Genomic DNA, 14396 nt, shown 5'->3' with positions numbered 1-14396 from the left:
ATTGCTGCCCACGAGTGGCTGTCTTTGGCTCCGCCCCGCTCTCCGCCCACAATTCTCGCAAGCTCTTAGCTTGTGGGCGGGGGTAGTTGTAAGGTTCCGAAGCTCCCAGGAGACCTGCGCGAAAGGAATGCGTCGGAAAATATCTGTTTACGAGGCGCTTGTGAAGAATTGAAGATTGACAGCTCATATTGGGTTAACATACTTCAGTTATGAAACAAAGAGAATACTTTACAATATTTATTGATGTGATTTTACCACTTACGTCTCATGGTGGTTTCACCCTCTGTAATGGTTTTACCTTATCTGACCTCAGAGGTAGCATGTGTATAAAATTACGATATTTGCGTATTTGAAATAATAAGCCCAATAATATTTCACGTGTCGTATTATTCCAAAAAATATTGAGAAATGAGACATATAATAGAGGTATAGAACATGATGTAAAGTCATTAAGGGACGTTACTTGTTTGAACGGTGCGGGCCGGGTAGCAGCAGCTGGTCGCCCGCACCGCGCAGGCGCCTTCCACCTTACACGTGATAAAACGGGACGTAAACAAATGTAAGCAAAGTGTCGATTGTGGATCAATGTGAAATTTAAGTTACCTGTTGTCTCCACCAGCCTCGCGAACTATCCCGGAACCCCTTAAAAGTCCAGTGAAGGTCCCCGTCAGTGGGTGTCAGGAGGCTAGCTGGTGGGGTGTGCGGGTTGTGTTGGTCTTGGCTAGGGAGGAAAATATATAATACCAAAGTAGTGAGGAACGTTTGAAATTTGGTTTTATGAAAGGAATAATGCAATTGATATTTGTTTATGTGGTATTAGATTTGCCCTTGATGGAAGGAAAACGGCTTTTTGAAGGCCACTTGGGACAAAGCTTGGGTTGAAGGAAAGCAGGCCTCTGACCGCCTCAGTTTGGCTCCACGAATCAGTCAGTGATGGTTAGTAGCCGGGCCAAGGTAAATACATGAACAAATGGAGCAAAGAAAAGATACACCAATTAATGGGGAAAAGATATTAAAGATTAGAGATGCTTATAATGCAATGACTACAATCAATAGTAATCAAACCCCCAAAGAAATTCATGTCATCATTTTTGGGGGGAAACTTGATCCAGTTTGATAAGTATATGATAGCTGTTAAGTTTAAGAGATACCATTTAAAGTATTGTGCATTTTTTTTTTTCTGGATCAAGAGGTTACTGCGAAAAAAAAAAAAAAGTGTCATCATAATATCTTATTTGCAAACTAGATGAAATGGAAATCAGATGAAATTGATGTATGTGTGGTTTAATAGATGGCTCACCTAGAAACGTACATCCTTCCTTTTCCTAATCATTGATGAAGCTGCCTGAGGGTCCAAGACCAGCAGGTTAGGAGATAAGGTTTTGTTTAGATTTATGGGTAATGTGTGACAACATAATGATGCAGTAAGACCAAGGATCAGCCATGATGCCAGTTTAAACTCGCTTTTTTTGTCATAAAAGTTTATCCATAATTCATTTTAATTGCTTGCTGTCATAAATTGTGTGGCTTCTATGCATGAAGATAGCCTCCAAAGAGAATGATGTATGAGAGGAGTCAGAAAGTGCAGAAAAGAATCATACATGCTTGAGATGGTAGCCATAATGTTGAAATTTTAGTGAAACTTAAAATTAGATATATTAATATCAGATTTAAAAAAAAAAAAAAAAAAAAAAAAAAAAAAAATATATATATATATATATATATATATATATATATATATATTATATATATATATTATATATATATATAATATATATATATATATATATATATATATATATATATATATATATATATATATATATATATATATATATATATATATATATATATATATATATATATATATATATATATATATATATATATATATATATATATATATATATATATATATATATATATATATATATATATATATATATATATATATATATATATATATATATATATATATATATATATATATATATATATATATATATATATATATATATATATATATATATATATATATATATATATATATATATATATATATATATATATATATATATATATATATATATATATATATATATATATATATATATATATATATATTTTTTTTTTTTTTTTTTTTTTTTTTTTTTTTTTATACTGTAAATCTGCAGTTTTACATTTGATCTCTTTTCCAAATTCTTAACAGGCTTGGGGACCTGGTTTGAAAACAAGATTTTAGTGTTGGGAAAGCAAATATACACTCCCTGATATTAACTTGAGCCCCCAAAGTCATACTAATTATTTTTTATCAGTCTCTTGGTTATGTGAAAGTGGTGGGTATTTTTAAAACCAAATCTAATGAAATTTTTAATAATGTAATGGTGGTGGGTCAGCCCACATGAATTTCTTTCCAAGTGGCACTGACTTCCAGCCATCAATCTCTTAGCTAAGCAAGTCAAACCAACTGCCTAGCTACAGTCTCTTCCATGTAACAATGAGAGACATTATAACCTAGTTTGGACACCTAATTCAAAGTTACACTAATGAAGCATAAGGTGCCATATCTTAATTCTGTTATGGATAATTAAATTATAACATCAAGGTTTGAAAAACAGTATATGAACCTGTAGTATACACTATATACTGACCTATTATTTGTTAAGAATGCATGCAAGTATCCATTGTACACAACCTGATTTTGGGGTACATTGCTTAATTGAATGTGTTATTACACTAAGAGATCACCATATAGTCTCTTGAGCATGCATTAGCTACATCTCACAATCACTACATGAGCTGGAAAACACACAGCCACTACACCACCACATGTGCCACTCATCACACAGTAATATGGAAGTGATGCCACACACATGGACACTGATCTACATGTCAGCTGAATGTACCACTCCAAAACTGCAATACCTGGACTAATGGCAGTCTTTAAAACCTCACTAACATATGCTAAACTTTCAGCTGTAACCATAAATTAAAGTATGCAGGGCTGGTGGAATATGTCTTTTTTCTCTGTGTCTAGTGTGAGAAATGAAATCCATTTCTGCCTGATGGCCTGAAAATGACATCATTACTTTGATTCCTATTGCCCTCTGCACCAGTTAGTGGATCAAATACACAATTTATACAAGTTTGAGTTGCTTTGAGAAAAATGCTCTTTTCAGTCTAACACCTGTCTGGCTCATTGCTTCTTATGATTGGTTAGCTGAAGCTGTGACATCACATGATTAGACAATAAAAATGCTCAACTCCAGCTTAATCTGCTAATCCCTCACAACACTAGAACATCACATTTACAGTGATTGGTTAAAGAGGTAAAATGGAAGTTCTGTTAAGTCTTTAAAGATTTGTTGATGATGCTATTATTAGTTTTTTTACATGATGCTGGGAGTCCAAACATTCAATAGGCTAAACTGTGAGATCTGTGACATGGGAATGTTTGTATCTGTCACTGTATGCATGAAACTGCAGTAACACTTAACATATAAAATGGAGCTTTATTTTTTATTTTATTTATTTTTATTTTATTTATTTATTTATTTATTTATTTATTTATTTTTATTTATTTATTTATTTATTTATTTATTTTTTTTGTGTGTGTGTGTTTAGTAAAATATGGGAAAGGAGCTATACTCATGCTGTCCTGTCTCCATGTTTACTTTTGTCTGACTTATTAGAATCATGGATGTTTTTTTACACAGACCACTTCCTCTTCCAGTCCATTCTATGCTTCTGTGCTTCTGCTTAGGAATATATACTTCACATCTCTTGTGTGTGTGTGTGTGTGTGTGTGTGTGTGTGTGTGTGTGTGTGTGTGTGTGGATTTCCCTAGTTGTGAAATACAGAACAAGAGCCACACTAGGCTCATGCTGTCCATATTGACTTTTATCTATATTTTCTTTAAATTTGTGAATTGTCTTTGCACACACAGTCTCATCCTTAAGTTCATTCCACACTGTTATACTTCAGTGTGGGAAGCTATGTTTCTTGATGTCTCTTCTGCAAACACTCCTTATCAGTTTCCTTCCATGTCCTCTTGTGTCTCTTGTATCTGGTATCAAGAGATCTTCTCTGTCCAACTTTTCCATTCCTTCCAATATTCTATATATTGCTATCAAATCACTTTCCCTCCTTTTTTTTCTAGTGTAGTCAGGCCCAATCTCTTCAACCTTTCCTCATAACTATGCTCTCTTAAGTTTGCAGGGATTTTAGTTGCAGCTCTCTGGATTCCTTCTAACTTTCTCGTATCCTTTTTCAAACTTGGCAACCACACTAATGCTGCGTACTCCAATCTCGGACGTATCATCGTTGTTATCAGTTTTTTTTTTATCATATCTTCATCAATATAGGAGAATGCTATCGATGTTTCTCAGCAGATTATATGTTTCTCATATAATTTTGTTTATGTGCTTCCCAAATGATAAATTATCAGTAATAATTACTCCTAGGTCTTTTTCTTCTGATCTTATAGAGATTTCCTCATTCCCTAAGTAATAGTTACCAACTGGTCTTCTCACACTTTTTTTCAAACCTCATCACACTACATTTTTTAGTATTAAACTCCATGTTCCACCTCAATGACCATTTATTAATTTTAATTAAGTCCTGATTTAAAGCATTGCAGTCCTCTTCATTTGTTACTTTCCTCATAATCTTAGCATCATCAGCGAAAAGGTTCATGTAACTTTCTACACCTTCTGTCATATCATTTACATAAATTGTGAACATAATAGTTGCAAGTACTGAACCTTGCAGGACTCCATTTATTACTGTTCTCCAGTTTGAGCTGCTGCCTTTAATTACTGTCCTCATTTCTATGTTTGTCAAAAAGTCAGTCATCCATTTTAAGTGATCCACCAAGTCCTTCAATTTTTTCCAATTTCCATATTAGTCCTTTGTGTGGATCTTTATCAGATCTAAGTATATGCAGTCGGCCCATCCATCTCTCTCTTGCACTATATCTATTACTCTTAAGTAGAAACTTATCAAATTCGTAACACAAGATCTTCCTTTTCTGAAGCCTAACTGTTTCTCTGTTATCACCTTGTTGTCTTTTAGGTATTTCACCCATCTGTTCTTGATAATCTTTTCACAAATCTTCGCCACCACACTTGTGAGCGATACAGGTTTATAATTTAATGGATCTTCTTTACTTCCAGTCTTGTGAATTGGGATAATATCTTCCCGTTTCCAATCCATGGGTACTCTATCTTTTACTAGGGTAGTGCCAATTATATTGTGCAGTGTTGAGACTAATTGTGAGGTACACTTTTAAAATCCAACTTGAGACACCATCAAGACCCATTGCTTTCCTTACATCCAGGTCTTCCAACATATTCTTTACTTCTTGTACTGATGTTTTAATCTCCTTTAGGTCGGTCCCTTTTTCTAACACTGCCCTCTCACCTCTGAAATAATTTTCCTTAGTAAATACTTCAGCTACCTCTTCTGGGTCATCCACTGTCTCTTCTCCAGCTTTTACTGTGCTTATTTCATCTTTACTCTTTAATTTTCCATTGATGAATTTTATAAAATAATTTTGGTTGGTCTTTACATTTCTCCACAACATTACTTTCAAAATTTTTCTGCTCATCTCTGTGAGTTTTGGTATATTCGTTTCTCTTCCTTATACAATTGTTCCACAGGTCCAGTCTCTTGTTTTTCTTCCACTTGTTCCATGCTTTTTCTCTCCAATCTAGCTGTTGCACATCTCCTGTTGTACCAATCCTTTTTGAAAAGGTTCTCTGTTGATCTTTTGGTACCCATTTCTCTACTCCCTTATTATAAATGTCCAGGAAAGCTGTCCACTTTTCCTCTATGCCCTCCTTTTGAATAACTATGTTCCAATTCACTTCACTGAAATACTTCCTAAGTTGTCCAAAGTTAGTCTTGCTGTAGTTTAGCCATTCTGTGGTCCTCTTTCCTTATACTGAGGTTATTATCCATAACTGTGAACTGAATCAGCACATGATCACTTTTTTCCTATTGGGTTTATGTATTTAAGGTCTTCTACTATTTCTTGTTCCTTGGTGAAAATTAGATCGAGCTTTGAAGGTGCTTCATTTCCCCTAAATCTTGTGTCATCTGTAACCCATTGTGTCAGGAAATTTTCAATAGCTAGGTCTAGTAGCTTGTTCCTCCATGATGACTCACTGCCTTCTGTGTTCCAATTCTCCCAAGATATCTCTTTACAGTTAAAGTCCCCCATCAGGAGTATATTGTCATTTTCCTCAAGCAGCTCTGCCAAACATGTCCTTGTATCCTCAAGCATTTTCTTATATTCATTCTCTCTCCAAGAGTTGGAATAGGGGGGAACATGTCACCACAACGTTATGGTATCTTCCAATATTCTGTCTTAAGCTTATTTTCAATACTTCTGCCTCCTCCACCCCATATGTGACAGATTCTACTAATAAATCCTTCCTGACAAGAAGTATCACACCTCCCTGTGTATTCTTTCTATTTCTGATCCAGAGGTTGTATTTTCTTTCACCAATATTTAATATATCCCTTTCACTTGCCAATTTAGTTTCAACGATTTCCATGATGTCTGGTTTCTTCTCTCTTAAATAGTCTTCTAGTTCCAGCACTGCCTACATTAGTCCATTTATGCTTGTGTATGCTACTTTTAGTCTTCCCCTTCCACATTTACTACCCTCCTGTACCACTTTCTCAACCTCATGTCCATGACCCTCCAAAAGAAATTTTTTTCTCCACCCCTGATAGTTTTCCTTTATTTTATTTTTTTTCTTTTTTTCTTTGTATTTATTTATTTATTTATTTATTTATTTTTTTTTTTTTTGCTTCTTTTCTTAGTTCATTTATAGTATCTCTCTCTTCTCTGGTTCTATCTTTTTTTTATCCACACTTGTTTGCTACTTGTGACCTAAACCTTATTTTCATAAGACGCTGTCCACCTTCAACATATCTTACCGAATCTTTTAATTTCTTTAATCTCTCCAGTTAACTATTTTCCTTCTTGTAATATCCCCACTAAATTTTCCACACATCTTTTCCTTCTTTTCTCTTTCACTCCACTGAGGTGTACACTCTTTCTTCAGGCCAAATACCACAACAGTTTTTTTTCTTATCCATAGTGTCTCTCACCAAGTTTTCTTTCTGTTTTATAACTTGAACAACTTTTTCTGTTAGCTTTGTGTCGTTTGGCTTTGTTTGTTCCTCCACAATTTTCCTAAAATTGATCTTTTCTTCCTCTTGTTCTTTCTTCCAATTTTCCTGTTTTACATTTAACTCTTCCACTGCCTTCATATTCCATTGCTTTCTTTTCATATAATGTTAGTTTTTTATGTAGATAGTTGTATGCATCTTTCCACACCCCCTTCTCAGTGATCAAAGTTTCAACCATCTTCTCCATCTTGTGAAATCTATCCTTCATTTCCTTCATTTCAGTTTCCAGTGTGATAATTCTCCTTCTCATCATTACTTCCCTGACGCTTCAGTCCTCTTCCCCAAAACCTGAGAAGTCTCTCTGTCTCGCCTTTGGGATGGTCCCCATTGGTGTAAACTACATAGTGGGGACCGAAGTAGCCCCCTCTTCACTGCTCATTATAACAATTTAACTGCTTTCTACAAAACACTTTTGAAGATGGGACAGCAACAAGTAAAACCAGTGTGAACTCTCACCTCTGTATTTCCACTAGGGCAGCTCTCAGCGACGTAGATGGCTGTATTTTTAGGAGCGCCAGTTTGCATTGACTTCTCTGTCTGCCATATCTACACTTGTCCAGTTCTTCCTTAAAGTTGTGTACATTCGTTGCTGATACTACATTCCCACTTAGCTTGTTTCAAACTTCTTTATTTCTCTGTGGGAAACTATGTTTATATTATTCAGGCATCTTCCCTTTTTTATTTTTTTTGCTGTGGTCTTGTGTGCATCAGGTATTTTCTACTTCTCTTAGCAGTAGTTTCTCATTATCATTTCCTTCCGCTCTATTCCACAATTTATAAATCAGTATTAAGTCGCCTGTTTCTTTTCTTTGTTCCAGTGTTGGCAGGTTCATTTCCTTTAACCTGACTTCATATATTAATTTTTCCAGTTCTGGAATCATCTTTGTTGCCATCCTTTGTATCCTTTCTAGTTTTTTGACATGTTTCTTGTGTGGAGACCACACTGATTGAACATATTCCAACTGTGGTCTAATCATTGTGGTAATTACCTTTCTTATCATATCTTTATCCTTGTTGTGGAATGCTGTTCCAATATTTCTCACCATTTTATATGTACCTGAATATCTTTCTGCATGTTTCTCTGACTATTGATTATCCTGTTTTATCACTCCCAGATCTTTCTTTTCTTGTACTTTTATTATTTCTTCATTTCCCATTTTATATGTCCATTTTGGTCTCTTCACTTTTTCCCATTTCCATTATATGACTTTTTTTTTTTTTTTTTTTTTTTTTCAAATTAAATTCCATCTTCCATTTCTTACTCCAGTCCCAGATTTTATTTGTCCTCTTGTAGAATTTCACAATCCTTGTTGTTTCTTATATGTCTTTGTAATTTTGCATTGTCTGCAAACAAACTCGTGTAACTCTTTACTCCTTCAGGCACATCACTTATGTAGATCAGAAAAAGTATTGGTGCCAGCACTGATCCTTGTGGTGTGCCACTATCTAATTTTCTCCATTTTGAGTTTACATCTTTTACTACCGTTTTCATTCCTCTTCTCTTTAAGTAAGCTTCCATCCAGCTTTTCATTTTTCCATTTAATCCCCCTATATTTTCTAGTTTCCATAGTAGCCTGTTGTGGGGAACTGTGATTTTTTATACACAGTCTGCCCATCTATCCCTCTCCTGTATTCTCTCAAATAGAAACTCATTGAATTTGTTACACACTATTGCTTTTGTCTAAAGCCATACTGTTTTTCTGTTATTGTATCATGTTTTTTTTTTTTTAGAAATTTTGTCCACTGCTCCTTTATTACTTTTCACAGATCTTATCTACTATGCTGGTTATTGATACTGGTCTATAGTTTAGTGGTTCTTCTTTCCTCTTTTATAAATTGGTACTATGCTCTTCTCCATTCTTTAGGCACTCATCTTGTTGATATTGAGCACTGGTTCAATTAATTGTTCCCTGCACTCTTTTAAAATGAAATTTGATAATCCATCTGATCCTGTTGCTTTTCTTCCAGTTCCTCCATCATGTTATAAACTTCTTTGATTACTGTAATTTCCCCTTTTTTTTTTATCTTGAAGTTCTTTAAATTCTGACTCTTCTGTGAAAACTTGTTGAAAGTTTTTGTTTAGCAATTCACTCATGTCTTTTGGGTCTTTATATAATTAATTTCCATCCTTCAGTCTTTCTAGCTTATCTTTTTGTTTAATTTTTCCATTTATGTATTTGTAGTTTTGGTTTATCCTTGCACTTTTCAACTATATCCTTTTCATATCCTTTCTCTTCCTCTCGCCTTATTTTTACATATTAATTTCTTATTATCTTAAAGTCTCCTTTATTTTTTATTTTTTATTTATACTTTTCTGAATTTTTATCAATGCTTTGTCTATTTTTCCTTGCATTTACACATTTTGCATTGAACCATACCTGTTTTCCTTTTCTTTAGATTTGTATAGTGGGACATATTTATTCTTTCCTATCCAGCATTGGAAAAAATGGCTTATTTTTTAAAACCCAACCCACTTTTTTTTATTGTTTTTTTATTTATTTTTATTTATTTATTTATTTATTTATTTATTTATTTATTTATTTATTTATCTTTCTTTCTTATACATATTTATAGGTAAATCAGTTTAAATACGCAATTAAAAAGTAATCTAGAGTGAAGCAAAAAGAGGGGTACTAGTCAAGAGCAACAAAAATATAATAAAAAAGAAAAAGGTCCTCTGAGGTGCCAGTCATAAAAAAATTACAGGATAAGTGTGTTGAAACCTCCCTCCTGATGAAAGAGTTCAAGTCATAGAAAGGAGTAAATGCAGAAGCAGGAAGTGAGTTTCCTCTGAGGTGCCAGTCATAAAAAAAATTACAGGATAAGTGTGTTGAAACCTCCCTCCTGATGAAAGAGTTCAAGTCATAGAAAGGAGTAAATACAGAAGCAGGAAGTGAGTTCCAGATTTTACCAGAGAAAGAGACAAATGATTGAGAATACTGGTTAACTCTTGCATTAGAGAGGTGGACAGAATACAGGGTAAGAGAAAGAAGAAAGTCTTTTGCAGCAAGGCTGTGAGAGGAGGGGAGGCATGCAGTTGACAAGATCAGAAGAGCAGTTGGCATGAAAATAACAGTAGAAGATAGTAAGAGATGCAACATTATGGTGTTGAGAGAGAGGTTGAAGGCAGTCAGTTAGAGGAGTTGATAAGACAAAAAGCTTTTGATTACACTCTGTATAAAAGAGTGGTATGAGTGGAACCCCTCTTACATGTGAAGTATACTCCATACATGGATGGATAAGGTCCCTGTGCAGAGTCAGCCACTGGGAGAGGGTGAAAAAAACTGGCAGAATGCGTAACTTCATAGAAGCTTGTTTTAGTTAGAGATGAGATGTGAAGTTTCCAGTTTAGATTATATGTAAAGGACAGACCGAGGATGTTCAGTGTAGAGGAAGGGAACAATACAGTGTCACTGAAGAAGAGGGGGATAGTTATTTGGAAGGTTGTGTGAAGTTGATAGATGGAGGAATTGAGTTTTTGAGGCATTAAACAATACTAAGTTTCCTCTGCCCAAATAAGAAATTTTAGAGAGATCAGAAGTCAGGTATTCTGTGGCTTCCCTGTGAGAAACTTTCCTTCCTGGAAAAGTGTAGGGTGGTATCATCAGTGTAGGAATGGATAGGACAAGAAATTTGGTTTAGAAGATCATTAATGAATGATAGGGAGAGAGTGGATGACAGGACAGAACCCTGAGGAACACCTCTGTTAATAGATTAGGAAGAAAAACAGTAATATAACGGTTAGAAAGGAAACTTGAGATGAAGTTACAGAGAGAAGGATAGAAGCCAGAGGAGGGTAGTTTTGAAATTAAAGCTTTGTGCTAGACTTTATTAACAGCTTTTGAAATGCCTAAGCCAACAGCAAGAGTTTCAACAAAATCCCTAAAAGAGAATGACCAAGACTCAGTTATGAAAGCCAGAGGATCACTAGTAGAGCAACCTTGACGGAATCCATACTGGTGATCAGATAGAAGGCTGTGAAGTGATAAATGTTTAAGAATCTTCCTGTTGAGGATAGATTCAAAACATTAAAAAGGCAGGAAATTAAAGCAATAGGATGATAGTTTAAGGGATTAGAATGGTCACTCTTTTTAGGAACATACTGAATTTAGGCAAACTTCCAGCAAGAAGGAAAGGTAGATGTTGATGGACAGAGTTCGAAGAGTTTGACTAGGCAAGGTGCAAGCACAGGCACAGTTCCAGAGAACAATGGGAGGGACCCCATCAGGTCTGTAAGCTTTCTAAGGGCATGGAAAACATCATTGTGAAGGATTTTAATGGGTAGCATGAAGTAGTCAGAGGTGGAGGAGAGGGAGGAACAAGCTGTGAATCATCCAAGGTAGAGTTTTTAGCAAAGGTTTAAGTGAAGCGTTCAGCTTTAGAAATAGATGAGATGACAGTGGTGCCATCAGGTTGAAATAAAGGAAGGAAAGATTGGAGATGTTTTATGGCTAGGTGCTAGAAATTGCAAGGGGAGTTAGATCTTGAAAGATTTTGACACTTTTATTGAAGAACACACACTTGTTTAGGTCATGCTGATATAGGTTGATCCAGTTGGACAAAGCCTGTGTTAACATGCACTTTACTGGAAATGAACAGATCATACTTAATTACTTTTACACTTTATAAGTATTTGTACATATATAGACCTTAATTATTAGTAGTATAAACTAAATTTAGATTTTTTTTTCTAAGATCCCTTTATTTATTTATTTATTTATTTTTATTTTTTATTATTATTATTTATTTATTTATTTATTTATTTGTTTATTTATTTTATTTTTTTTTTTTTTGGAGGGGGGTGTTAATGCCTACCCTGCTCCAATCTCATATAGTTTCATAAAAATGTCATTCTAATCTTGCACATCATTTGTTCTTTTCAGTTTTTCCCATTCCATTTCTCCATAAAGTTTCTTAAGATCAACTATATTCACTTTCCCATAGTTTCTCCTGTTTTCTTTGTCCTCTTCACTGACATCATTATCAGTCTCTATTTGTATCATTACATGGTAACTTCCAATGGGGCACAAAAAGGATCTAAAAGATCCCTTTAGGCCCTTTTTTTTTGGGGGGTGGGTTAATGCCTACCCTGCTCCTATCTCATAGTTTCATAAAAATGTCATTCTAATCTTGCACATCATTTGCTCTTTTCAGCTTTTCCCATTCCATTTCTTCATAAAGTTTCTTAAGATCATCTATATTTGCTTTCCCATAGTTTCTCCAGTTTTCTTTGTATGATTCATCCTCTTCACTGACATCATTATCAGCCTCTATTTGTATCATTACATGGTAACTTTTTCCAGTGGGGCACAAATATCTTAATTCTTTAGTTAGGTCAATTCCTTTTGTTAATATCAGGTCTAGTCTTATTAGTTCATCATCTCCCCTATAGCTTATGTTTTCAGTCACTCATTGCATCATTGTGTTCTCCATGGTCAGCTTCAGAAATTATGTGTTGCTTGATTTATTGAACATTTATTCAGATTTTACATAGATTTGGTATCCTTCATATTTGTGTGGGAAACATTGTTGTTGATCATGGTGGTTATGTTTGTGTGTATGAAGCAAAAGTTTGACCATTTTTGTTTGTTTCCAGCAGAGTAGAAGGCATGTCTGGAAGCAGCAGTGGTTCCAGCACCAGCAGCAGCCCCCAAAAGCGTGTGTACTTGGATTTCAATGCCACCACACCACTGGCTCCAGAGGTGATCCAGGCAGTAGAGCAGAGTATGCATGAAGCCTGGGGTAATCCAAGCTCTGATCATGAGGAGGGGGCAAGAGCTAGAGCTGTCATCAATCAGGCACGGGATGATGTGGCCCGTATGATTGGGGCCATGCCGCAAGATGTGCTGTTCATGTCTGGGGGGACTGAGGTGAGTATACCCACAAGTGATGGCCAATGCTGTATATTTTTCATAAGACTGAGATTGTGTTGGTTTTAGCATCATACAAGGTTATGTTTGCAGTTTGTAGTTGTATGCTTAGATGTTAAGTTATATTTTATAATTGTGGCTTGTGTGGTCAGCTGAGCAACATCAAAAACAGTAGCTGCATGTATAGTACATCCACTTAACATTAGGTCACACCCACTTCCTGTTAGTGCCATTGTAAAGCAGCACATTCTCATAATGCAGTCTGAGATGTTATCACTATATGTCTGATTAAGACACTTGATATCTCCTTTTAATTGCTGATTGAACAATAAAAGGGTGGTTTAATACCTGTAAATCTGCTTTTATTTTGGTACAGATTTCCCTCTATATAAAAATAAATAAAAGCTTCCTCTTCATGATGAAACACCATAAGTCTCTCAAGTGTTATAGTTGAAGAAACATGAGGCTGTAAATAAAAGTGCCTGGTGACTGTCAGATACCTCCATACCTCATCTGCTTTCTCCCATACCAGGCCTCTCTCCTTAATTTCCATCTTCCAGACCACCACCACCATCCCTTCCTCTACCCTCCCCTCCTCTCTCTCTCCTCTCCTCTCCTCTCCTCTCCTCTCCTCTCCTCTCATCTTCTCTTCTCTTCTCTTCTCTTCTCTTCTCTTCTCTTCTCTTCTCTTCACTTCTCTTCTCCTCTTTTCTCCTCTCCTCTTTTCTCTCTTCTCTTTTCTTCTCTTCTCATCTCTCCTCTCCTCTCCTCTCCTCTCCTCTCCTCTCCTCTCCTCTCCTCTCTCTTCTTCCATCTTTTCTCCTTTACGTTTGTCTTCCCTCCTCACCTCTCCTTTCCTCTCAGCTCTCCTCTCCTTTCCTCTCTCCTGGTAATGGGGAGGGAAGGAAGGAAGGGAAAATTGGGCAGGGAAGGGGGAGAGAGGGAAGGGAAGAGGGAGGGAGGGAAGGAAAGGGGAGAGAGAGAGAGAGAGAGAGAGAGAGAGAGAGAGAGAGAGAGAGAGAGAGAGAGAGAGAGAGAGAAATTTATTATTAGTAACAATATTTGTGCTTAGGGTACTACTACTACTTCAACTCCATACCTTTTTATTATTAGTAACAATATTTGTGCTTAGTGTACTACTACTTCATACCTTTAAACCTAAGCTTACAGGCCTATGCATCTGTATTATGGCTGCATTAGATGCACAGTAATTATTAGATCCCTTTTTTTTTTTTTTTTTTTTTTTTTTTTTTTTTTTTTTTTTTTTTGCATCTAATGCGCTGCCAAATATGGTATTTGTTCCATGACAGAGCTTATTACTTG

At 35.4% G+C, this 14396-nt stretch overlaps 1 protein-coding gene across 2 annotated transcripts in view; it reads left to right on the top strand.

Moving 5' to 3' along the window:
- The first annotated feature begins 451 nt into the window (after positions 1-451).
- Positions 452-14396, top strand: part of LOC135101427 (selenocysteine lyase-like) — a 203922-nt gene continuing 189977 nt past the window's right edge. Inside the window, exons 1-2 of one of the 2 annotated variants that reach the window (XM_064005370.1) lie at positions 452-559; positions 12803-13073. In XM_064005370.1, the coding sequence (XP_063861440.1) occupies positions 12813-13073 (261 nt within the window). In that variant the 5' untranslated portion in view covers positions 452-559; positions 12803-12812. Of the gene's footprint in view, positions 560-12799; positions 13074-14396 lie in introns of both variants that reach the window. The other variant, XM_064005378.1, reaches the window with a different exon arrangement.

Source organism: Scylla paramamosain, chromosome 1, assembly GCF_035594125.1.
Source record: "Scylla paramamosain isolate STU-SP2022 chromosome 1, ASM3559412v1, whole genome shotgun sequence".
In the NCBI taxonomy this organism is placed as follows: domain Eukaryota; kingdom Metazoa; phylum Arthropoda; class Malacostraca; order Decapoda; family Portunidae; genus Scylla; species Scylla paramamosain.
This window is presented reverse-complemented; position numbering and strand designations above follow the sequence as displayed.